Raw genomic sequence first — 26,205 nt, forward strand, 5'->3', positions numbered from 1 at the left:
ACGACACCGATATCTACGCCGGAACTTTTGCATAGCTACCTGTTTAACGCTATCGCGTTAAAATAAGAGAGCGAGTACAAATTTGATCAACATAGAATAGCCGACGTATTATCATCGCCGCAAACACAAATCACTGAACACAAACAAAAAGCAATACTCATTGCAACACCAAATAGCTATAAAAAAGTATTATCTATTATCACTCCATTTTTCCTAACTAGCAGTTTTTACTTTTATACATTTGTTGTTCGACCGTTTTTAATTTGGTAGTATAGCATTTGTCAACTATAGATTGTCTTGATCCTTTTATTGTTATTGATAACATGTTCCTTAGTAAATTTTGGAGGTCATCAATATTTTGAAATTTGTGAATATTTTTTCTGTTCAAATATTCTTTGAATTTTGTGTTAATTTGATCACAGAGTGTTTGTGAACCCTACCTTCTCCTTCTCCTATTATTTTTGTATTTAACATGTCGGAATGTATGAAGCAAATTGTTTTGCTAGTCGTGTAAGGTGAGTGAAAAGGTAGTGTTATTAGTGAGAGATGCGTCTCAAAACCCAGCAGCAATGTCTTAATTGGTGTATGTTCACTATGCCCAGTTTGCTTAAGTGTTATTGAACAAACTGGGCCGGGGGACATTTCTACGACGACGAGGTAACAACGACGCAATGATCTGCCACATTACGAAACCCCTCGGCAAATTGTACCACCTAACGAGAAGACGAGCTAAGAGTTCGACAGCTTTGAAAATACTTTGGCTAACGTAGTGAGGCAGTCTACCACAAGGCTGCCGAATCAAGTAAGGCAGCCGTCATGGTAATTTGCCGCATGCCATTGAAACTGTCGCGACTCTGCTTGAAACAACCTGTACCAAAAAGGTGGCATCCGCGGCTACTGCTCTAGCCAATAGAAATAACGAAGTCTAAAACAGCTCCACGGTAGTCCTTTGAATTGCTAGAGGTCTATAGATTGTGTGTACGTGGTAGACAACCGAATGCCCCCTCGAGAATGTGCAGCGTCAATCTGTTACAAAAAACAAGCCATTACCTGGTGCCAAAATGTAGAGGGTATCTTAGATAATGAGCTGGCGTGACCATCGGCTCAAGATTCCACCAGCTTAGCACAGAGTGATAAAAAATACAAACCTCACACTCCTCAAAATATACTTGAACACCGACGTACGACAAGGATGTGTTGTGCCCCACCATAAATTCAGGCTAACAGTTCCACATCTGGAACGGTTTTATTACCTAAACTCTACATATCTAAAGTGCCAGTTGATACCAACGCTTCTCTGCATAGCATAAGAATATTGGAGTAAACCTGTAAAAGCACAGTGACCTCTGATACTCACGATTCTCCTTTACTTTGTGAGTCTGTCTGCTCCCGAACAGGCTTAAGATCTGAAGGGGACTCGAGGATCAATTCTGACGAGCAATGGCGGCCGCGTGTGTTCATAAAGAGAAAGCTCTTTGTAGACGATTCGCCATTCTTTATTTTTCTCAACGGTAAACGTTGTATACCGCTTCATATCTTCCTGAGAAGCCACGCAATCGATAATAGTGCTCAGAATGCATTATTTAACATCGATGCTTTATTTCGTAACCTTTGTAAAATGTATCGCTCGATAAGCTTGAACCAACACAAGATAGACACGATGCAAACCCAAAACGCATTACTGTGCCGCTGAGTGAAGCTCAAACTTTTGATGTTGGTTGGTTGGTTGGTTCCTCAACACCTTGGCGCAGCCCGCCTAGGGGGATAGGCCAAGAATGGGGCGGTGCCTTGCTTTTTTAATTATTTCACTTGTTGAAAGGGAGGGTCGGATTAATTAGGTAATACAGGAAATAATTTAAAGTTGTTATATTTCTAAAAGAAGAACCTTAAATAAACATAATAAACACACAAAAAGAAAAAAAAGAGTTCTATACCTAAAACCACTGAAGTTATCTATTTTTAGCATTCAATTCTTTTAGATTCTCGACGCTGACTATGGACGCGGGTCGGTGGCCTCGAAGTGCGCCTGCCAGTTGACTGAAACTCTGACGAGCGCCAGAGAGAAGACAAAAGATGCGATTAATCGATGCCACCCTCCAAAAGTGGTTTCATGAAAAGCAGCTGCCACAAAATAAGACGCCACTAAGGTGCCTACATTTTTCCCTGTTCTTTCTTTAGTACCGACAACCATCGAGGAACCTTAGAAGAATCTCATTGGCTAACGCTCATTTTCGGCAATCATGGTCTTCTTAAGCCTTTGGCAGCACGTGGTGAAACGATTCCTCTGCTCACCGGAGGAGAAAGGCACATCTCATTCACTTAAGGATGCGTCGCTAATGTACTTGGACATAGTTAGACAGATAATTGTGCCAGACGCTGGCTGTGTGTGAGAGAGGGCCGAGAGAAGATGCCGTCATTGGTGCTTAGGTAAAGGGGAAATATCTAGGGGCTATGAACGTCGCGCTCACACATCACTTACACAGCACCAAAAGCACATTCATCGTAAGCCTTATATTGATACGTGCCATTACGGGCACTTCCGTGGTTAAGGTTTATGATTTGCTGGCCAGGTGGTCCCGCAGCTTCCGCTCCCTGTCCAAGTTCGCAATGCACGTTCCGGGAGTCATGGAGAAGTGCGTGTTGTACAAGAGCCAGGCGATCTTTGGTGGCAATTTTAGGCTCAACACAGCGTCTACCTGTCACAAGAAGTCGCAACAGAAGCAGTCAACATGTAATCAATCATTTTTATAATAGTAAGCTTTAGGTAAGTAACGCTTCGTTTATTCAAACCTACATTTGATGCAAAATTGCCGTGTAAGGCTGAGTAATTGCCTGACTATAGGTGGAGTCACATCGGGAGCAAAGAAAAACGAACACATCAGTGTACAATATAAGCGGAAAGTTCAACAGTACATATTATTCTACACGGATTCCAGTGTCAGAAATAATGGTGAGTAGATAACGCGAAAATGTAAACACATCTCGCTATAATGCAATCATAATACAAAAATGCGTACTTTAAATAAAATAAACAGTAAACATATCCTTGCTGAAAGTAGAATGAATAAATATATAAACCGAGCTCTCTTTATATACTATATAGAGTGATCGCGATCACTGGAAATATTACTGGAGTAAAATACCGTCATATATTATTCTACCACCACTACACTCTACTGCAGGGAACGTCTGTCGTGAAATGAACTACCTTGACAATGAGTCAAAACAAAAGCATATATATTGTAATGGAATTGCTGGCTGTCAATGTCACCCAAAAATTATTCTAAGAGGCTGCGTACAGTGCTGGGACCTGGAAATTTCGGTCACCAGCTGTTTTATATAAGGTCCCCATAGTTCCCGGGTCTCGAGCATTTTCGCCTTCATCGCAAATACTGTAGGAATCGAAAGGAGTGTAAATAACAGGAACCCTGAAAGCAAGGCGACAGCGTGCGTCCTCTTCCCCTTTATTCATTGGGACGTACCCACTATTGTTGCTTTGTGCTATCGTTTCGATACTGTGCCATCTTGTATCGCATCATTGGACCCTATTTTAGCATTTGGCTATGGGTCCAAACAGTTTTTTGATCTATCATGTTGGAATTGGAAGTAAAGCGAAATGAAATGAAAAATGAATGAATGAACGATTCTTTCTTATGAGTTACATGCCCAGACGATGCCTGGACTGCGAGCCTTGTTCAGGCTCGCAGTCCACGCAGCGTCTGGGCATGCAACTGTGTAGAGAATTTTCCACAAGGCAAATAAGCGCCACCATTTTGGGCTCTTAAGCCCATGTTTTCGTGTTTTTGCACATCACGACGGGAATTAATAAGCCCATGAAACATCATATGCACGAACCCAACTGTTTCTGTGCGTATGCGCCTATTCTAACAATGTTCGTTGAGGTGTTCAAGATACAAAACACTTAGGCTAACAAGCCACTATGGCGGCCCACACACACATTCATAAAATGGTCTATATCTAAGCCCTCGCTGCTATCAGGCTTGGTCTAATAAATAAGACAATACTGACACCAGTTTAATTTCAAACTTCCTTAGTACGAAAGTACACAAACTACTAAAAAATGCGCTTGTTCTTAGGCTGCTTTTCTGTCGCCATATTGCCTTTTCGGAAGTATATATTCTGTTCAGCAAATGCAGCCTTTGTCCAAATCTCGAGAGCAGTGTTTTCAAAGGTCATTACCGCTTTTGTCACAAGCGGACGCATAACATGATCTGGTCATTTCATCCTTGAAGCGATGACTCAAGTATCCTGGTTTAGCAGCGTCCAACTTTTAAATAGAGAATTTCATGCGTGGAGTAAAATCCAGCAGTTGCAGTGATCCAGTGTTAGCGAATTTCCTCATATGTGATATAATTGTCAGAAAGCATATTTATACCCAATTATTTATTTATCGAGAGCATGTTTAAGATGACTGTGACACTTACTGTAATTTCTCAAAGCTTATGTGCCGCATCCGCAACTTCCATGTCACCGGTAACTATTGCATTAGAGCCACTACTGTGCACAAAGGTGGTTTGCGTTGCGAAAAAATTATCACAATCTTTTGTGGCATACTTGAAACTCTTCTAAATGCGAACATAACGTTTAAAAAGCAGAATCTTTTTTGCAACACAATGATTTTCCGGTGTTAATTTAAACAGTTGGAATTATTAGTGAACATTCAGATAACCAATTTTTTTCGAGTTTGCTCTTTCATCTTCTTAGCTGCATGTATACATTTCAGTTTTCAAAAAATATCTCAAAAAACAAAGTCACCATATTACTGACTTAGTAATCTTCATCTTGAAATATCTAAATTAAGCAGCATAAAAAAAGACCCATCAGCGCATGATCCAAAAACGTCTGCATATGTTCGCAGACTCACCTTCTTTTTTATGGTGTCCCAGCTGTCGTAGAAGAAGACATAGTTAGAGATGACTCCCGATTCAACGACGTTGTTAAGAGTTTTCAGTCTCACGTGTGGATCGCAGACCTGCGTGTACAGGTATAGGGATATCTAATCACCGACTCTGTGGCATTAGCCAACGCCAATTTAGGCAGTGACGATGCGTTAAACGCCAATCCGGAAACGCGCAACTTTTTTGGCGTTCTGTGCAACATCATTCAAGCGAAAAAAAAACGCATAGGGCGGCGGAAAATCCAGCGTGTCAATACATCAGAACAAGAAACAAAGTGCCTACGCTGTCTAAGGAGGAGCCCGTGATGCGCTTTTATTCGACATTTATGTCAACGTTGTTGGCAATAATTAGTTTTGCTTCTTGTCAATCAAACTCTACATTAATATGTGAAATGAACGTACGTCGCCTACTCGATTTCAGCACTAAGCTTCAAAAGAAATCGTAAAGAATTTCGCATTGAAAAAAAGAACGACCTTGTCCTGTGCGAAATTCAACACGGTGCGGCGTCGAAAAATGTTTTTGTCTGTCGGCAGAAGTTTTCTTTTTCAGAAGTGGGTGTTAATTTTCGGTGTGGCATCTCGATGCGAGCGGGCTCACGATGGCGGTTCTTTTTTGAGGAAGTTGCTTGGCATTACGAAATTTCGCTGAGCTATTTCAGCGTAGCCGATAGATAGCGCCATTATCAATCTTCACTGCACGACAACTACTACGCTGGCATTTTACAGCGTGGCTTCACTGTGCTGAGAACATAACAGACAGTATCGAAACGTGCAAATTCCGATATTCATTTTATGTATGGCAAGATTTCCACGGCATAGTATTGGTACACTTGCTCCCTGTTTCAGTAAACTATACGGGCACAGCTCAACCCTTTTAATTTCACGAAAGTGCCTCCTCCTAAAGCAGGCCTGCTCCTGCTCACACGCTACGTGAAAGCCTCGAAAAGGGACTCCACTAAACTGGACCAGTTTACACTGCTGCGTTCTATATCATAGCGATATATGACTGAGCATACGTCATGCGAACTGGTCAAACTATAACATATGTGGGGATCGCTTTACTATTACAGCGCTTTCATATGCCATCAGCGGCTCGACCGGGTCAAGCAGGCTCTTTACACTTACCTGCTCATATCCGACTTGCGTGTACTGATCGCACGGAGCAAATGGAGCATCCTCTATTGCAGTATCATTGTGTGTCAGCTGGTACAGATTGACCCCCATCTCGAACGAAAGGCCCACGTACAGACTGCTTCTCGGGTAATGCTGCGAGTCTAGGAGCAGCTTGGAATGCCTCTCCTGCGAAGGCGATAATGTCCAAGCTGACAGTACCCTTGGAACTGGAACCCGCGTTGGCGGCAGAACTCGTTAGATTATGTGTAAGGAAGGTACTCGCACAAAAGAAGAATAATTGGAGATCGCCTGGGAACCGTATTATCCACGAATACCAAAAGATATACGAGTGCCAGGATTGTTGTTCTCAAATATTTTTTTTCCGCTGTACTGAACTTTGTATAAGAACATATTGCCACCATTGATGAACGAGCCCCTGTGGCTCATACTCTTTTTGGGTCCACGAAGAAGAAGAGAACATTTTAGTTGCTCTTATTCAGGTCTACCCAGCACCTCCATCAGTAATGTCACGAGCAAAACAAGACCTACAGTCAGGAGTTCACCTAAACCAGAGCAACCAAAATGTTCTCTTCTTCTTCGCGGCCGCAAAACGAGTATGAGCCACATTGGCTCGTTCATCAATGGTGGCAATATGGGAACATGGTGAGCCCAGCCTACTTTCCCCACAATAAAACTAGCAACATAAAAGCTTATAAAAAGTCAGAGCTACAAAAGTGTTCAAGCACAAATGTAGCGACAATCATAGGCAGAGGCCGAAAAACGTGGCCTCTTCGATCTACCGTTTGAGGCATTGCGTGATTCATCACATAGACCATTGTGCGCTTGAGGGGAAACCATCGCCACTTGTCTAGTTTCGCCTACCAGTGTGCGTTTGCTCGTCTTCGCTCAAAAAATAAAAACAAAAAAAGATCATGAATACCCCATCCTGAAAGTGCACAGTGCGATCTTCAAGGTGCGCTGGATAGTGCGTGTGCCGTAGGTACTATTTATTCTTGGCAATAATTCACCAAATAAACAGGCGTAATACGACTCTGTAGGACAGATTATATGCTAAAAGTATGATTTTTTGTTGTTATTCACCGGCGGTAAGGCAAATTTCGCGGGTACTCACGATAGAGGAGAAGTTGGTGTTTGTAGTGTTCCAGACGCTCGTCGGTGCGGCGTAGCAGACCTTGTCTCCTATCTGACCTTCTTCACTGGTAACCGCGATCAGGATATCCACGTCGTAGCTGTTTGTCATTGCGATGGTAGCAAAGCAGAAAGAAATAACAGCATATTTGTCAACCTAAAAGTGCTATCGGAAGGAACGCTTGAGTTTGTTTGTTGGTTTGTTTGTTTGTTTGTTTGTGTTCGTGTGTGTGTGTGTGTGTGTGTGTGTGTGTGTGTGTGTGTGTGTGTGTGTGTGTGTGTGTGTGCGCGTTCGCGTGCGCGCGTGCGTGTGAGAAAGAGAGAGAGAGAGAGAGAGAGCGTGTTTGACAGATTACGAGATGAACAAAGAACGCCGCTATCGACACATCGAAAACATGCACTGAGCACACTGAGCATCCTCTAACTACAATACAGAAAAGTAAGATCTGAATAACCAATGAGTAATAACGATTCGTCATGCTCCTGATTTAAGCCCATTCCGTTTTTTCCAGCTTTGTAACAGAAATGAGAAGAAAAAAAATACAAAACCGGAATCAAACTTTGTGGTCTCATAAGTTTAGTGTTTACTGGAATGCTGTTTTAGTTAAGAGGAGTTCTGCTTAATGCACCTCAATTTTATGACGGTTCTCTGCCCGAGGTAATTATAAAATTTTGCGTGGTGTATTTTAGTGTACCCTAAGAAAAAACAAAATCAAACTTTTTCCGTAATAGTTTGATTGTTTACCGGTACACTGACAGCTATGCGTACTCCTCCTAAATTCATTGTAGGCTCTTTGTCTGGGGTAATAAAAACGTTTTAGATATGTTGTTGAAATACCAGTACGCCACATTTGCCTTCATAACAGTACACTTATTCTGCTACACCTGTAAATTGCTGCTTCTTGCACGTTTTCTAATTACGTGTACAGTAGTATTTATGCTTTAGGCGGCACTCAATTCATTGTCAAACGTCACAGAGCAATTACACCTTTTCTACCACGGAAGATTTCGCCTTTTGCTGCAACTTTCTCTGAAATAAATGAGAAGATCAGGCGCTGTAACAAGGCATGGCACAGAATTGACTTGAAGTTTCGTATATAATGATCAATTATTGAAAGAATAAGGGGCCCTATGGGCAGACAGCGCTTCAATACATCTATTTTCGGATGGCAGAAGTAACATGTGGAAAAACCTCGGCGTAGGATGTCGCCACCTGTCCTGCGAACAATAGTAAATTCAAGGGAATCAACAGCTCATCGCTAACATAAAAAAACCGAACTTGAATAAATAAGCTCAAATTGAATCATGCCGAATATCTTATTATTCTTTGATTGAATTCAAACCGCTGCTGGAGAACACTGTTTAAAAAAATTTGCTGTCTAATTAATTCTTTTTTTTTTGGTAAGACAAACAGTTGTACACTGTCGTTTTTATGAAAGAGAACACGCGAACGCGTGGCCTGCGCCCTGCGGCGGCTGCCTACAGCACCATATACTAACAGCAAAAGAAGACACGTTCATTTTCAGCATCATCTGTTGGCAAAAAAATAACAGCATATCCACGGAGTGAATGATGGATAGTGGGGCGAAGCATCCGTCCGTCTGTTCGTTCTTGCATCCGTCCATGTGTGCGTGCGTATGTGTGGCCACCCGTGCGTCCAGCCGCCCGTCCGTGCGTGCGTCTGTTCCTGCGTCCGCACGTTCATTTGTGCGTCCATCACTGCTTTCATCCATGCATCCGCTCCTGCGTCCGTCCATGCGTCCATTCGTCCGTGCAGACATCCGTGCCTCCATCCTGCAGCTGTCTCTGTGTCCGTTCATCCACCTATTCAACACTCCAAGTACCACAATTTCGCATCTTTTCATCATATATTCCTCATATAGAAGCACCGCCATCAAAGCGGGCATTTCAAAAACTCATTAAGAGGAGGCACACGCACACTTTCTCACGGCTTGCGCTCCGTGTCTACTTCCCTCTTTTAACCACCTCAAGTTCATGGTATATACTAGTTCACTGTATTCATGGCACTGCGGCCCGACGCTCGTTAAACATTTCTAAAACCTAGGAGGTTACGCCTAGCGAGTATAACGTTGCAAACCTTTCTTGTCTTCTATGCGTTGTTGAACAATAAAAAAATTCGCAGCGTGCGCGTTAACTAAGAGCCGAATTCTCCTGTCTCTCATTCCCCCTGAGCAGCCATTGGCATGTACATTGAGCACTATCTCTTATTGATAAACAACGCACAGAAGAAATCTCTCACCGGCACTACCTCGGAGGTCAAAATGTAGTACTTGTTACACACTACTACTGCGGCCACGAGAACGAACGGGTGCCGCCAAAAGTAGGTTCTTCAAGTGATTTCGTTAGACCAGATGGTTGTACTCACCTGAAATGTTGTACCAGTTTGCAATAAACTTCCCTGTTTCGCCCCTAAAAATAATAATAGCGAGTTATGACGGGTAGACAAGCGCTGCGAGATTGCACTCGCTCTCTGCTCACGCCTAGCGTAGTCCACTGCCAACGTATCCAATATGAAATGCTGTGCTCGGCTACGGCACAAGCAGCAGTACTCGCCCGATATCACTCACCACGCGCGCAGGAAGGGAACGTAATCTAGCAGCGCTTGTCTACCGGCCATGACTCGTTACATTGCTTGGCAATAGAGGACGCCAAAAGCGAACGTGCTTTCTCCACTTGTCGGTTGAAGGTGCTGTAGGCAGCCTCCGCAGAGAGCCGGCCACGCGTTCGCGTGTTCCCTTTCATAAAGGACGACCATATATAGACATGGAAGGCAAAAAAAAAGAAAGAGCATGGTTGCGACTCTGAACCTGGGTGAATTTCCAAGCTCAATAAAACTTCAAAGAGAAGTCTTACCGGATTCAAAGCTAGAACTAGATATAACCAAGCTTAATTTACAAAGTTTTTCATCAAACGCAGAAAATGTCATTCCCCGATAAATATCCGTGGGATTTTATGGTCTCATCCGTAAACATTAGTGAACAAATGTGGTCAGCAAACCCACCTAAACGAAGTGCTTTTTTGAACCAGCCTCGAAAGTGAATTCTTCTTAACTTAAAGAGAGACCGGTTTTTCTCCGAGTCAACGCTGTAACGTTGTCGCATGAAAAACGTCTGGGCATCCTTGCCACTGTAATGCTTTTACTTTTACCATGCTGCACGCCGTTTACATGAAGAGAACACCGGACTGCAGATCAATAGCGTTCGTACGCACCACATAATGCTAGAGGCTACGGTGACTTCACTACAATGATGGTCTGTTTGCAACTTTCTCGATCCATCTACTCGCAAAAGCATCCCTTAATTTTTCCGCATCCTGGCATATCGGCAGACTGTCAGGGCTTTACGTGACTGACCTGCATCCACCTGACCTGCATTTCCGAAGCAGGCCGATTTCGATCCTTGCTTGCGGAATGGGCGCTGACGCCGTGTTCGCTTTTCGAGGTCGGTAAGTCACCATTGTATGGCGATTTTCGTTGAGAGGGCAGGATCACTCAAAAACGCGTTTGCCAGAGTGTGTAAGCATATTTTGGGGCTCCAGCTGGAGTATATGTACTCGTTCAGACCACCTTCGCTCTACCACCGTCACACAGTGGCAGAGCGAGCTAGAGCACTTTCACGCCGCCGAGAGTAGAGGAGATCAACCAAGTGAAGTGCTCTCGCCTAAAAAGCGTAGTAGGCACGGAACGAGAGGGACGACTTGAAACGCCACATTCATTTCACATTCCTTAAGTTTTTGTTTCAGCCTATAGGAGTGCGGAGGCAATGGTAGCAACCAGGTGTAGTTCGACGCCGCTGAGGCTGGCCGTATATGCGCCATTTGTACGGTAGCGAGGATGACGGCTGAGAAGAGTACGCCGATGCTTAAGCTGCATGCGTCATTCGACAATTGTACTACATATCTGTGCATTAAAATAATGGCTAACATCTGACTGGCCAATTATATGCGTACTTTTCTGCTGTCCTACAAAGAATGCCGGGGCTTTGAAAGTTTTCATCCCATGGTATATTTCACTCATCACCCCTCCCCCCCACCATCTGCTTTCCCAAAGCATGCCGCGTTGTTGTGGCACATTGAGTGATCATGCTCTCAGTGACCTGCCAGCCACCCCTCCGTGTACTAAAACTCCTGTTCCCTCAATAAAATTCGTCACTGAAAAAAAGAAACAAGTGACTGCTTGGGTAAATCTGCACAACTTTCATGGCAGCAGGTACACAGAAGTGTGCAGTGTTTGAATAAGCATATATGGTACGTGTTAATTGTAACAAGACGAAAGGGGAGGTCATTGAAGTTTGTACTAATTTAACGGCTGCAGTAGGCGTGTGTGGAAGCGCTCAGCTAATAAGAAATAGCATTGGTCGATAGCGCTCGGCCAAAAAGAATTAAAACTCATGAATAAAGCAAGCTAGCGTCGGTAGCTAGGGCTTCCCTGCGCCTGCTTCCTGATGTCTCAAGTATATCAGCGTAAATAAATCACTATAGGCGGGTTGGATGTGGTGTGATTTGTATGGGTTTGTTCTTGTCTGGTCCGGTGCTTCATAGCTTTAAACAATGACGGTTGATTAAAGTTCTGCATTTAGAAGGACAAAAAAAGTTTCCGTCTTGATTCTACGGAATGACCAATTTCATTAACAAAACGACTTGCGAAGGGCGATAATTCCGTTATTAGGACTTTTGACTGTACACTGAAAAACTATAGCACATCGTTTTGCGGAACGTAATTCTGCAAATCGAACACCTCTAAACAAACGTGCGTGATGTCCTCACTTTCCAAGTTCCTGGAAGTACCGCCGATAATACATTGTCCAGTCAGAAGAGACGTTGACTTGGAATGCGCCAAAGGCCAGGACAATCACACTGTTCGGGTCGCCTCTCTGCATCGATCTCATTTTCTGCACATGTGAAAAAAGACGCACGGCGCACGAGTCATTTCCATGTCCAGCTCTGGCTTGGACGTTGCGAAGAAAGCAGTAAGTTATGCGACATCATAAACTGTGAATGTCAATGCCACCTAACCAAATCACAAGAAAGAGAGGGCAAGACACGTTTACGCCAAAGTATATGGATGCTTTAACTGTTGAATTGTAATTGGGAAAAGATTGCGGAGGAAGAAAAATCAACTTGCCGTAGGTAGCAACCGAAGCTTTATAGATTTGGCTACTTTGTTTCCTAATAAAAATTGCTCATTTTTGTAGTTCATGGCAGTGTGGATTATGGTAAATGAACTGACGCAGTAGTACACAAGTATACATACTTGAAATCCTAACGACATTATTTTTACGGGTGATAAATCTTGTAATTATAGCGTTACTGTAATAAAATGATTCATTTCACTAGAGCTGTTGAGCTATAGTTCGCAGTACTGTGCACAGTGCAGTAGCACTTTAGCCTCTGCTGCACACTCGATGTTGCTATCCTTGCACCGTTCTACTTCTTCTTCATTACACTGCCATAATGCAAGCACCTCATTGTTCGTGGTGTTTTGTTGCATAATGGACGAAGTGCCTTATTCTGAGTTGAATTTGAGTTTCTGAATCCACTGTGGTAGAAAGGCTGCTGATACATTAATCATTTAATTACCCTGCTTCTCTGTTTTCAATTGAAGAACTTTATATGGCTTCATATATGAGCTGGTGCAAGTTGCGCGTCTCATTTATTTGAAAAGTAAATTCTTTCAAGAAGTTGTTTTTTTACGGCGGCACCGCTATACTACAAATTTTAGCTCCTATCTACACGCGCTCAGCAAGTAATCAACAATTGAAAAACACCCGAAGGAATTCGGAGGCCTTTCAGTATACACCGTGTTCAGTTTAAAAGAACAGCGTACCACGATTCGTGAATTAGAACTGTAATGAAACTTCGTGAAAGATTTCAAAACTAGGCATCATTCGTTTTGCTTGTTCCGCTGTACAAGTTTTTAGACGCCAAGTTTTATAGGTCTTGAAGTTTTGAATACCATAACAAGGATATGAATAACAAAGACACCGTATTAAATGGCTCCGGAAGTCATGGCTATCTATGATTATGTAATTTACACTTGAATACACGCCTACAGGCCTGTAGCATTTTTCTTTCATCGAAACAAGACGGCTACGACTGGGGTCGACCTCACGACCATCCTGTCTGCAGCCTAGTGCCGTAATCGCTAATCCACCGCAATGGACTCGGACAAAACAGCGTATAAAGGCTCGTTCTGGCAGTGAGTGTGTTTTTTTATCATTCATTACCCTGTTCAAAGAGGTGAATTGATAAAATCGCTGGTGTGAATGTATGTAGTTTGCTCTACATATAGTAAATTAGAGATCGTTGGCAGAGGCGTTCAGCCTGCAGTAGACCTAGGATAGGCGAAGAATTATTATGAAAATAATAATGACGACACTTTAAGGTGTTTCTTCCTTGAGAACTCAAAAATATGCTTTTGATGAAAGAAGAATAATATATTGCCACTTGCAACATTAAGATAGATTTTACCATAGCCACTTAGGCACAAGTATTGTTAATTACCACTAGTGATTTGGTACACTGCAAGCACAGGAAAATAAATATCAGAAACCTGGCAAAAACAGCGGAAACAAGTAAGAAACGATGGTCCTTGTGCGTGTCGAAATGCATGACCATACATCTCACCGAAAACGTGCTGGGCAGAACCGCCACGAGATAGGGCATAAGACCTGGCATTGTGATGCAATTGAGTATGCCGTAGTGTTTGATGTTGCTCTTGTTGTACAGTTCGAGCAGTTCAGTGCGGGCCTCCTCCAAGGCAGTAGGCAGTAAGGCTGCCCCAGTTTTTTCGTTGATGCCGTACCTGGGCACAAAGAGGTTCCCCTTGAATTTCCACTTTATATGCATATGAAAACTTGCAAACCGACTTACTGTGGCTTATCACCATACAGAGTGCAGCTCATTGTGCTCCTGAAGCATAACTGCACTACTCAAAACGCCGCGCCTATTTACCAACTTTCGTACTTATGGCCGCCTATTGCGAAAAAGAAGGCCTAAGCCATTTCTCATGCATGAAAAGTTGGTGTGTGCCTGTATGTTTTTCTCTGTAAAGCTTGTGCGGTTGATTCCGGCATCGAATGAAATGTTCAAGGCACCGCTATTCTTTATCGAACATTTTGCGTCGCACCAACTTTTGATTTTGATAACGAATAAAAAAGGTAGCCTATATTGTGTCATTGTGACATATAACAGTTGTACAAGAGCCATGTTAAGGAAGACTCAAGGTTTCTCATACATACGCCTGAAAATACTAGAGGGGAAAAACCATTTTATCCTGCCCCTTTCTCCTCCGAAGGCTTTCGGTGCTCATCGGCGTTTTGCATTGCCTCTTGGATCGATGGCCCAGCAAGCTACCTGCAACTCGCCGGGCAGCTTCTCGCACTGCCTCCGTGATGAGCCTACTTTTGACCAAGGAACCACGTCAAGCAATAACATCATTGCATGACGCCATGGTACGTGACGAACTACATTTGGCGATATAATCTACAGGTGTTCTTGTCATATAGATCACCATGCGCGATCACGTCAGAACCGAAACACTTTAAAGAAAAATTATGTTTTGAATTACATGTCGAGTGCGTTAAATCAGGCCAGTTGGTTTTCTATGATCAAAAAATATAACAGTGCAAAAAACGATGGACTATCAAATAGAAACAAGCGAGCGCAGACAAACAGCGTTATTATATGTCTGAGTGTACGTCCATATAGCTTTTTCCGCTCTCCTGCTTCTTTTTAATCATGAATACTTTGTCTTCATGCTGTCGATAGTACTTTGGGGGGGTTTAAAAAGTATTTTCCGAACGTCTTATGCTCACTTACCGCATGTCAAAGGAGATTCCACCAGTGTAGCCACCAGACGCTTCTATGGCGCGAGCGAAGTCCTGAAATGCCCCACTGCCATCCGAGGCGTACAGGCGTTTGTTCCTCGACATGACGTGCGTGAAGAAGACGTAAGAGCACACATGCAACTGAGGCAGCAGGATTTGTGCGCTGCCCACGCTGCTCACTGTGCACACGAGGGGCATCTTTGTCGCTGCACAAGATGGCAAAACAGGAGTCACTCACTTCTGCAGGCACCAATGTGTATATTTATGCAATTTCGTTCACATTACACATTTTGGTCTTCCATTTCCGTTGAATGGCAAGTGCGTTTCTGGCAAACATGCGAGGGCGAGGCTTAGTTACGTGTAGAAATTTAGGGGATTCATTGTAGGCATAGTGTAAAAAAATTTCTTGCACGTGCTCTACGTGATTTCGGGTATTTCCTCATAAGTGCCTCTTTGTAAAACTAACGCTTCAATTGAAAGTGAGCGGTTGCTCGAGTTGCTGTGTTTCATCAGGTTTGCGGTTTTGTTTGTTTTTCACGCTGTGACGACAATATATTCATACGAATGAGCCCTGTTAGTAACTAAGTTCCTACAGTTTTTTTTTTAGGAGCTCCATGCCCAGTAAATCTTGTCAACAATATCTGGAGCAAATTTCTTGCACATTTTTGAAAGAAATACGTGCAGGGACAAAAGAACTGATCTCAGCGCAGAAATCACTGGTAAAAAAGTCTATACCGCTGACCTCTGTTCTATTCGTACATTCCACATAACGTTACCACCTCAAATATTGTGACAACTGGCCTCCCTACACCTGGCCGATTAGCCAACCTACATCTGTGTGTGTCTTCGTGTAGCATTCGCCCATGCATATTCATAGAAGCAAGCAAGCAAGCGTTTTACGGCCGATACCATCTAGTGCACTGACGGCTTTGGGGAACATGGATGTTACTGCCCCTCTTTGGAAGATCAAAGACTTGAACAGCATGCAACTTTAGCTTACTTCACCGAAAATGCCCTCACAGTTGACAAGATGCGCGGACCATGGGACATCGCAATAGAAGAGTACTGACATGCTTTGACATGCATGAGAACGTTCTGGCGATACCATCTAGTGCACTGACGGCTTTGGGGAACATGTATGTCCGTGCCCGTCTTTGGAAGCTCAAAGGCTTCAACTACGTGCAACTTTAGCTCACTTCAACGGAAATACCCTCCGGTTTACAAGATGCGTGGACCATCAGACATCACATTAAACAAGTACTAACATGGTTTGGAGGTATCTCAAAAAGGGCAGTTTCATTTCCATTGTGTGCACTATCAACACTCTCCCCCACACAACTGAGAGGGACAACACGTATCAAACATTTACTCCAAAGGTTTCTCCTGCAAACATCTGCAACCATGCCCTATCTCAACGTACATTATCACAAGTAAGGACAGTTAACTGGGCTTCGAAGTCTGCGCCCTGCATGACGCCCGAATCGCCTAAATTGCTGTCAGGGTCTCCGGATGGCAATTAACTCATCGTTGCTTAGGTGAAGCACCTGTGACTGACAGCAACATGACAACTATTGCTAGTGTGTGGTGAGTTGCAGTATTTTAATGACGTCAGACTTCTGTTAACATGTCAGTTCAAAGCCACCGCATCCTTACCAAAATCGAAATCAATAGTTTAGGTTAACAGTAGTCAGAATATATTCAATACATTGTTCTATTAAAGTTTTTATATGTATGTATGTATGTATGTATGTATGTATGTATGTGTGTATTGTTAAGTGTAACGGTACTCTTTTTAGAGTTTGCGACACTGGGCTTCTCATTTAAAACAATGCACCAAAATTCGTGTCCCTACTTCTACAAGAACAATTTGATATTTGGGGTTTAACGTCCTAAAACCACCATATGATTATGAGAGACGCCGTAGTGGAGGGCTCCGGAAATTTCGACTACCTGGGGTTCTTTAACGTGCACCCAAATCTGAGCGCGCGGGCCTACAACGTTTCCGCCTCCATCGGAAACGCAGCCGCCGCAGCTGGGATTCGAACCCGCGACCTGCGGGTCAGCTGCCGAGTACCTTAGCCACTAGACCACCGCGGCGGGGCAAGAACAATTCTGAAAGTTCTATTAGCTGAAATGTGCAAATGCGCACCGAAACAAAATAGTACTATGATTGAAAGTGGGGGCCATATTACCATTAAGCGCAACAATGAAGGACTGTGGACCACAAAAATGTCTCATGATAAAACTTCTCGTGAGAGCAAAAGTCTGCTGGTCCCAACATTTGACGTATTCCTAGCGAAAGCGGCTTGCCAACGTGTCAGAGATATCTCAGCAACATCAACCTCCGTGAACACACAGACCCGTGTTTGAAGTAAACCTTTTCGTGTTAAAGGACAGAAGGGGAAATTTTAGGAATCGTGTATGTCAGACTCAATATTAGCAAGAACTAATAGACAAAAGTTTAAATATAGTATGCGGAATGTTACATCTAGTAAACGTAATCTAAACCGGCAGAAAGAAAAGCAGAAGGAAAAATTCCTTGCGCTGGCAAGTAATTTGTAACACTCTACCACCTGAGCTACAGCGGCAGGCATACCCCGTCCACATCATGGGGCATATAGGTACATTCAACTCTAAAAAATTCCAGTGCCACTAGTAGCCACGACGTTGAGGGTAGAACACACTTTGTCAGCCAGTGGGCGTCACGTGGCAAGTAATCATATCACAAACTGGCAGCTCACCAATAATCTTTCTCTAATACCTGAAGGCATCAAGTCTACCAGAATACACGCCAGCGTAATATAGCGGAGCACGCAATCTGGAACTTCGTTTGAATTCTCAAACTCAAAGAATTGCTTTCTCTTCTCTTGACAAATGACGGAAGATGCTCATTATTCACGCGTCACAGCCGTTGGTTGAGCAATTGGCTGAATTAAACATGGCGCGCTCAGTCGTTACAGAGATCGCCGCGGGAGGCCGCGACTTGTTCACACACACGCCTGCCATCCCACTGAGAAGCCGCGTATTGAAAGAAAAAAAAGAAAAAAGTGCTCATAGTCGTGAGGCGCGCGCGACATGTCTGCTTTCTCCATGCCATCCCTCCCTGCTTAGCTTCCAGCGCTTTCATTGGGGCGAGAAAAGAGAGAATGCAATTGAGCATGCGATAACTCTAACTCCGCTTGTTGGGGGCGCATTCTAAAACATTTTACAGCAGTGAATTCACGAGGCAAGGTGAATTCACGAGTGCCTGTAGCAAATCTATTCTATAGCTAGTTGAAGCAGTGTTGAGGGTTCCGTTAAAGGACCACTAACCCGGCTGCCAAAATACAAAAAAAAAGCAAGTGCATTATTCTCTCCTGATATTTATTATCCTTCTTGTGCACTTCTGTGACGCAGACAGCAGTTCCCGTGACGTTTATAGCGTACATTCTCTCGATTGGTTCATATACGTGAAATATAAAGTGTCATTTGTCTCCTACACTATTTCGCTAAGCAGTCGTTCATCTGTTCTTTCTTTTCTCACACGAATATCGTGCGCGATAGATGGATCGATTAACACTTCATTTGGTTTGTTTAAAACTGCGCAAGCGGTGTTAACAGCACCTAGCCGAGAGAGAGAGAGAGAGATAAAGATACAAGGAAAGGCAGGGAGGTTAACCAGACGCACATCCGGTTTGCTACCCTGCACTGGGGAAGGGATAAAGAGGAGAAAAGAGGTTGAAGCTTTAAAACTTGATAGGCTATAGCGCATATTGCTGACATTGTTCACTTGCTTTTAAGAAGTAAGGGGTGAGGAGGATGCATTGTTTGTGTGAACAATAGCGAAAGAAAGGAGAAAACCACCCCCTCGTCTTTCAACGCGGGGTGGTGGAGGGCCCTTGAACATTAGAAAATAGGCTTGTTCTTAAGGATAAAATTATATGTTGTTCATGGCATCAGTTATATACAGTGCAAGCAAAATAGAGAAATATGAAATGCGAGAGATACGGGAAGACTCACGAGAATATCTTCAAGTTTTTACACTACACCTGAATGGGGAATGGGAGGCAAGAGAGGGACAGGAAGCTCGGGAACAAGTGTTTACAGAAACTACAATGCGCATAACACCAGAGCCCATCATCCACCAGCGATTACGTAGTTCATTTGCTTCAAAATGCTACAGGAGGATGCTTTGATATTTCTTCGGCGGTATAAGACATAAAGACGCAAAAACATAGGTACATAAAAAGCGCCCTTTTACATCTTGTTATGAAAAAGTTCTCGGGTCCCCACTTTTTTTTGCATCTGTCCTTACAAAAGTTGATTTATACAGACTATAGATTATTTCAATATGTTTTAGACAGTCTAAAGAATGTATCATTGTTTTTTCGAGGACGCGTTTATGCTACTTTGTATACTCGTCCCCACAGCGTCAGAAAACCTTGCTTGCTGTACAATGTCCGGACAGATACAAACCGATGACTGGAGGTGGAGTAGTAGTCGTAGGTTTATGGGTCGGTCCTCTGGGGGCAACACTGGTATGGTGACCGGGCTCCGGTGTGCCTGGATTTCTCACGATAGGTCCGGGTCTTATGGTCTTTTCACCATGGGTTGGAGCATGCCCAGAGGTCGTCTTCTCGCCAGGCTTGTGACCTCCCCCAGAAGTCGTCTTCCCGCCAGGCTTGTGGCCTCCTCCAGAAGTCGTCGTCGATGGATCAACCTTTGTAGAACCACCACGGCTCTGCACGCCGTGAAGCTTCGAGTCATTTATATAGTTTCGAGTGCCGAAGTCCCCCCATCTCGCGCTCGGTCAGAGAGACAGAGATGACTCAAAAATTCATCCACAGTGCCTCAAACACTGCTCGCGGATGGGCGTATATTGTGGTGCATACTGACGCATTTACTCGTACGCGCTTGCGCCGTGTGTGCAGAGCCCATGTATAGCACACCATGGACGCTCGAGGAAGCTACAGCTGAAACAAAGCAGGAAATGCATGGTGCCAACTGGCACCAAACCTTGTAAGCACATATCCATGGCGTGTGCGCACGGTAAACAAAATTCATGCACACATTCCTGTGGATGCCGTTTAAGGGGATCTGTATATGAAATTTTCCCCTTGCTTCAAGATGTCGCGCTGCGTCATCGCGTTTATCATGGTGCATCCCTTTGTATTATTTGGCAGTTTATGATCTCATGTGCTTCTCATTACCTTGTGCCCTTTAGGCGATTTTTTTCTTGTGATCAGTGTCCTCGATAGCGTTTGCCGAAACATGAGCGATGAACGCGCTCGACCTCGCAGAACAATCAGAAATCCTGTGCAGGCTTTCACTCGTAATCCTAGCGGGATGATGAAACTGTATAGTGTCGTGTTCTGCGTGCAAGCATCCTCCATCTAGCAAGAATGTACTCGCTAGAGCCGATATAGTCAAGTGCTACCTTGCCCCAGAAAGGTAGCCCTAGGTCTTCATTATTAATGGGACACGGGTGTCTGGCCATACAGCGTCTTCCACAGTCAGTGTGGGGGCGTGTGAGTGAGTTGAAGTGTGAGAGCGTTCTTGTGTTTGGGTGATATTATATTTTCATCAGCACTTGCCCTATTGTTCAGTATGTTTATACAGCACCCGATTCTGACGCGCTGGTAGTGCCCCGTGTTTTTTTTTTTGTTTTTTGGAGGGGTGCAGGCGTGCGCACTTTGAGCGCAGTGCTCATTATTTGTGCAAGCTTATATCATTGTAGATGCACTAGAAAGCGAGGCTTGGTTGTCACGCCCCAACTGTGGCTCTTTCTTTTCTCTCCTGCCAGGGGCAGCCTGCCTGTCGTTTCTAGATTTTCTGTTTGCTCCTGCCCGTAAAAAAAAAACGGCAGAATTGCGCACGACTACAACGATAAGCTGAGTGATAGTTGCATTTTTTAATGTCATTATCATTGGCAGAAAACAATGCAACTGCCATTCAGTTACTGCGTTAATTTCGATGCGATGAGCCTAACGGTGATTAGACAGGAATAATTTCAAACTGAGAAGACGTGCCATTGATGTCGACGACACCGCAATCATAAAACCAATTTTCTAGAGAATCATCAGCGTTGGGAAAAGTAGCAAAGAGTTTAAACAAGCTTGCTAACAAGGAGCATTACCTATTAGGCCTTATAATGCCAATCGTATCATGTTTCATACATTGAATAAAATACCTCAATAAAGCTACTAAAAGCTACCATAGGTGTCACAATAAGCAGCTATTGCAAATTTCACGTGTTATGAAAAAGGTACAGTCATTTACATATAATACAGTAGCAACTATTTCAATTTATGCTAATTATATTTATGCTTCAAACTAAATTCCACTTTTTAAAATGCACTGCACAAGAAGAATGAAAACGTTCAGCGTTTTCTCGCAATTTTCCTGAAGGCAAAATTGATCAAGGATATTACAGGGTTAAAAGCGTCTGCTTGTCGAGGCGACATGCGCTAGTGGGGAGCTCGCGCTCCCACGCCAACGTTGCTGAGTTGAAGCGTGGCAGATTGGGCTAGTTGTTATGACATGATGATAGTTATAGCACGAGAACAGAATGACAACAAAGAGACAAGAGGGACACGAGTACTCGTGTCCTTCTTGTCTCTTTGTTGTCGCTCTGTTCTCGCGCTCTAAACCGATGGATGGATGGATTGATGTGGCTGTACCCTTTAGATGTGAGGGGAACGAAGAGGGAAAAAAGAAGAGGACAGAGTAAAGCTCAACATAAAAACAAGCAGAAGAAATAGAAGTAAATAAAAGAGAGGAAGATAGATAAACGAAACACGACATGAAGAAATGAGAGAGAAATATGTAGAAACAGAGAGGGCACGAAAGACAGAAAGCCAACAAAAACAGACAGGTAAACCACCTGACAAAAAAAATAGATACAACAGAAATAAATACAATAAACAAGCAAAAAATAAAAAACGGAGATAAATCAAAAAAGAATAAAAATATAAACAACGAGGCTACTCGGCTATACGCTTTCTTCATTGTTACCACCACTAGTTTTTTACGAGTTAAGCTTGCGATCAACGCAAGGGTGACTGTTACTCACAGGAGGGGTTTTTCCGCCGCCAGATGGATCTACCGCGTAGTGAGACTTGTCATCGTTCTCTCCGCCGTTATCGTCGGTCGTTTCTTAAGCAAAAAATAAAGAGCAAAGGGAGTTAGACAGTCGCCATACCAATTCCTAGTGTCTTCAATGAAACGAAAATCTAGAGAAAAAGGACTCACCCACGCGAAGTATAAAACGTTGAAACGAAAAAAAAATGACCCTACCTGTTCGAAAGGAATCGTGAGGAAATACGAACGCATTTCTTGCGCCAAGATAGTGCAGCATTAGCGTCATTATCTTCACCGACTTCTGCCATCGTCTTGAGAGAGACCCAGCCAGCCATCCGTCGAGAGAGAGGAACTAGTGGGCGGGAAAGTTGGGCGCCAGCATTCTCGGCTCGGCGTTGGTGTTTCTGAGTGGCGTGTTCACGCGTTTCCGGATGTTCTTGAGAGGCACCCAGCCAGCGAACGGTATAGAGTAAGGCGCGACCGCACGGGACAGTGGGACGCAGGCAAGTGAGAGAGCGAACAGTGAGAGAAGGAGTGGCGAAGCACTGCACCTACGCCCTCCTACACTCTCTCGCATCACATTCTTCGGTTTCTAGGGGTGAAGATAAGTGCACACGTCCGCAGTTGTTGCTATGGGAAAGCAATGAGAGCGGAGAGATAACACCTTCCGGCGCACGGACACCGTGAACACCTGGCATAGCCCAACTTAAATATGCACTCGCATTTATAAGGGCGCAAGACGGGAACGGAATGGGAACACACACTAGCGCTAGCAGCTGATTATTTGACGCACCTCATGAAGCATACAGCATATACACGAAAATAAAAAAAACTGTTCAACAATTTCTTGCTATTTTCATCCATTCATTACAAACGCTTACTTATCTAACTACAGATCGAGAAACTGGTTTTCTTTCTCGGTCAGTGGTAGTGGCTTCTTCCTGTTTTTCTATGTTTACCGCTTTCTTGCCTAATCTATACCACTTAAAAAGTCGGGCAAGTCAAGACGACAAAAGCGCGGAAGCCGACTACCTCAGCGACTAAGGGAATAGCCCCACTCTTGCTCTCTGCAACATTCTCTGCAGGTGGTAACAACAACCGTCCGTCCCATGACGCAAGTCTGTAGAACATGCTCAATGGAGCAGGCTTGGGTGCATCGGCCTTTGAGGAGGAAGTGCTGTTCTAAAGTTGCAACCGATTATAGTGATCTTGTCTGATGAGAGGCTCCAAACTATCATACCTTCGAGGCGTATAACGCAGCTACAAGCACAGCAATGTAACCCTAAAGGATCTGTTGGGCGTTCTGATAGCGTTCTTGAGACTTTTCTTTAAGCACCTGCCAGTCTGTCCAATATGCGTTCGACCTCAAGACAAGTTATAGAACCGATCACATTGCGCGTGCATTGTGTAAAACGTCTGTAGGGCAGCGTGAAGGAAGCCCCACAGATGGTGGGGCTTCCTTCACGCTGCCCTACAGACGTTAGCCCATTATTTGTTTTTTCCTATTTACTCAGCCACTTAGATCCTGAAGACACTCAGGTGCAGAAAACGCGACCAGCATGTCGACTCTGCTGCCTACCTTCAGCAGGTAGTGGGATATAGGATGCAAGCAAGGTACGACTGCTGCATTGTTCGGTGCTTCTGCAGTCGCCGAAGATACGCAACCGAGAGCAAGTTATATTCGGTTGCGTATCTTAAGATACGCAACCGACTATAACTGCTCGGTCATGGTGCGCATTGTCTGCCAATAGCGCGTGTTCTCCGTACACCCTTTGCAGTTTTTTTTCCAAGGACAAATTACTTCACAGAAGCTCCCAGCGCGTTTCATATCTGCTTGAGCAGTATTCGCAGACATCTTGTCGTGTGTTTTTACTCATGCATAGAAACTACGACGTGTGAGGCCATGTTATCAATCCGGTTTTTATACGGAACACTACAGCGATGGCGGGAATGCGCCTGTTCTTTCGATATAATTTCTTTCCAATTAGAAACGTAGTGGTACACAATCAAGCGCTACATTTGTAAGGTCTCTTAGGGGTGCCCCCCACAACAAACAGCTGCAAATTTTTAAATGCCAGGTTGAAAACCGACCTACTGCAAATGTAGCCAGAAAGTTTCTCCTCGCGAATTAGTCAAACAAAACTAGTCTCGGGAGCATCGTGTTGAGCCTGAAAATAACAATCGGCACCACTTTGTAAACAAGACAATGGCTTGCTCACCAGTCGAGCTGTCGGAAGATGACAGAAGCACCATCCCGAGGAGCAAGATGAGAAGCAAAACACAGCAAACGGCAAACCAATATCGCCGATGGTCTCTGCGAAAAAGAATGGCATAATCCGACGTACTCGATGATAGTGGGGGAAATGTAGTCTATAATATAGGTACATGCTCCCAAACTCAATATTTTTCAATTGAGGAACATTTTTTTACATTAGTGTAAGGGAAATTCACCTAAAACCATGTCCACAGAAAATTACATGCCTCTCGTGCTGAAACTGTACAAGCACACTTCGTGCGCTATCAGCGCAACCAACGTTACCTTCACTAGAAAGACTTACACCGACCCGAAGTGGTGATTTCGAGTGATTACTCATAACAATTCTCATACAAACAAAAATGATGTCGCTTTTCAATCCGTGCGTACTGTACCAGCCCATCATCATGATAATTTCACAGGTTGACACTTATCTTATAAAATTTATTGATCATCTTCTGTACCATCACCCCACTACCACGTTGTAGCATTGGAAAACAACTTTATCCCCCTCCCCGGTTCTTCAAATAAAAAAACCTGCTTAATGGCGAAAAACCAAAAATAAGAGAAGGATGCTGCACTTACCTTTGGGCTGTAAAAGAGTAGAAGTTGCCGTGAATGACAATCTATAGACACAGCGGAACACCAATATGGGTTTCGTAACGATGGGATCTCTCTTTTCGAGATAGCCTACAGTTCGTAAAAGTCGTAGCGTATTAGCAATAAACCACAAATTTGTGCAGTGCGTAGATGATGAATTTATAAACTTCGGAGTCAATCAACATTTCGGAATATTACATCGGCTAGTAGCACGCATCAAAGAAAGCAAAAACGTAGAATCCGACATGTTTTCAAAACCAACGTCAATAAACGCTTAGAAAAGGGGCCCTGCAGCAGTTTTTTGAGCAGCCATAGAGTTTGTACAATAAAGAAGCTTATCACCTCCCAGATTGAGTGCCCCAAATGTTTTTAGATTTCGTCCAGTACGAGCGGAGTTACAAATATTTGTCACACGCTGCAGTTACATTCCCTCCTCTCTCATCCTGAAGACAGCACTGGGAGATTATCAGGAAAAGATGGAACTGGGGAAGAGTGTATCTCGTGCGCCTTTTGACATTGAGCACTTTTTCTGTATGTTTTGTGTCTTCAAACTCACGGCTTTTCAGTGTGATCACGCGGGTACGCGCTGACAGGCCATGACCTCTCGCCGCGGCCCCAGTAACTCCTGTGCGCGTCATGCACAAGCCAACCAATTGCGGGAAAAGGGCTTGTGATGCAGCTATTCTCAAGCCTGTAGCGTCTTTTCTCGAGAAAAGAGAAAGAATTTTTTAGCTGTATTTGAGAACTTATCGCAACTCCAGGCCACATACTGCGCATTATCATTTGGCTCGCGTGTTCTCGGGAGCCTCAACTGCCGATTGGTGGCGCTTTTTGACCATGCCTAGAATGTGTGGCAGGACCTCTTCACTTAATAGTCTTAAAAAGTGGCTTCTTCACCACAGCGCGTATTTCACAGGTAGTGTTGTTCGATTCTTTATTTTCTACAAACTGTATAGGCAGGTTCTGAAGAAAGACACAATTACTTCTGTGGCCTCATAAGCTCGTTTACTTCCATTGATGCAGACTGGAATTGACAACACAGGTTTCAGAGACTCCAAGCACAAACAAAAGCTACGAGAATAACCTATAGTCTCATAAAACTACAAGGCTAAAGTACGAACGCGGACTGCCGGCACGACTAAAGAAATAGCACCACTAATCGGCTGAACATGGAAGAATTACAGCCAGTCTGGTTCATGAATGCGTTCTCATTCATCATCATCATCAACATCATCATCATCAGCCAGGCTACGCCCACTGCAGAA

The 26,205-nt window shown here is 43.8% G+C and overlaps 1 protein-coding gene across 1 annotated transcript; it reads right to left on the reverse strand.

The window, feature by feature from the left end:
- Nucleotides 1–756: 756 nt before the first annotated feature.
- On the reverse strand, nucleotides 757–24,411 carry LOC142765451 (uncharacterized). Its single transcript, XM_075866484.1, has 10 exons — nucleotides 24,306–24,411; nucleotides 22,079–22,161; nucleotides 19,483–19,747; nucleotides 15,020–15,233; nucleotides 13,826–14,003; nucleotides 11,966–12,090; nucleotides 7,164–7,281; nucleotides 6,044–6,217; nucleotides 4,886–4,993; nucleotides 757–2,696 (listed from the first exon to the last, which is right to left on the reverse strand). Exons 1-10 carry the CDS (start codon nucleotides 24,337–24,339, stop codon nucleotides 2,553–2,555), a joined length of 1,443 nt encoding a protein of 480 aa, XP_075722599.1. The 5' UTR covers nucleotides 24,340–24,411; the 3' UTR covers nucleotides 757–2,552.
- Nucleotides 24,412–26,205: the final 1,794 nt, after the last annotated feature.

This window comes from Rhipicephalus microplus, chromosome 6 (genome assembly GCF_043290135.1).
Source record: "Rhipicephalus microplus isolate Deutch F79 chromosome 6, USDA_Rmic, whole genome shotgun sequence".
NCBI lineage: Eukaryota > Metazoa > Arthropoda > Arachnida > Ixodida > Ixodidae > Rhipicephalus > Rhipicephalus microplus.

Bases quoted from the DNA above. Each gene is read 5' to 3' on its own strand.
- LOC142765451 (XM_075866484.1), bottom strand. From the start codon at position 24,339: ATGGTGCTTCTGTCATCTTCCGACAGCTCGACTG. The intron at 15,234-19,482 runs GTTTGTATCTGT...CATCTTGTGCAG, and splicing joins TACTCCACCTCCAGTCATCG to CGACAAAGATGCCCCTCGTG. The intron at 6,218-7,163 runs GTGAGTACCCGC...TCGCCTTCGCAG, and splicing joins ACACCAACTTCTCCTCTATC to GAGAGGCATTCCAAGCTGCT.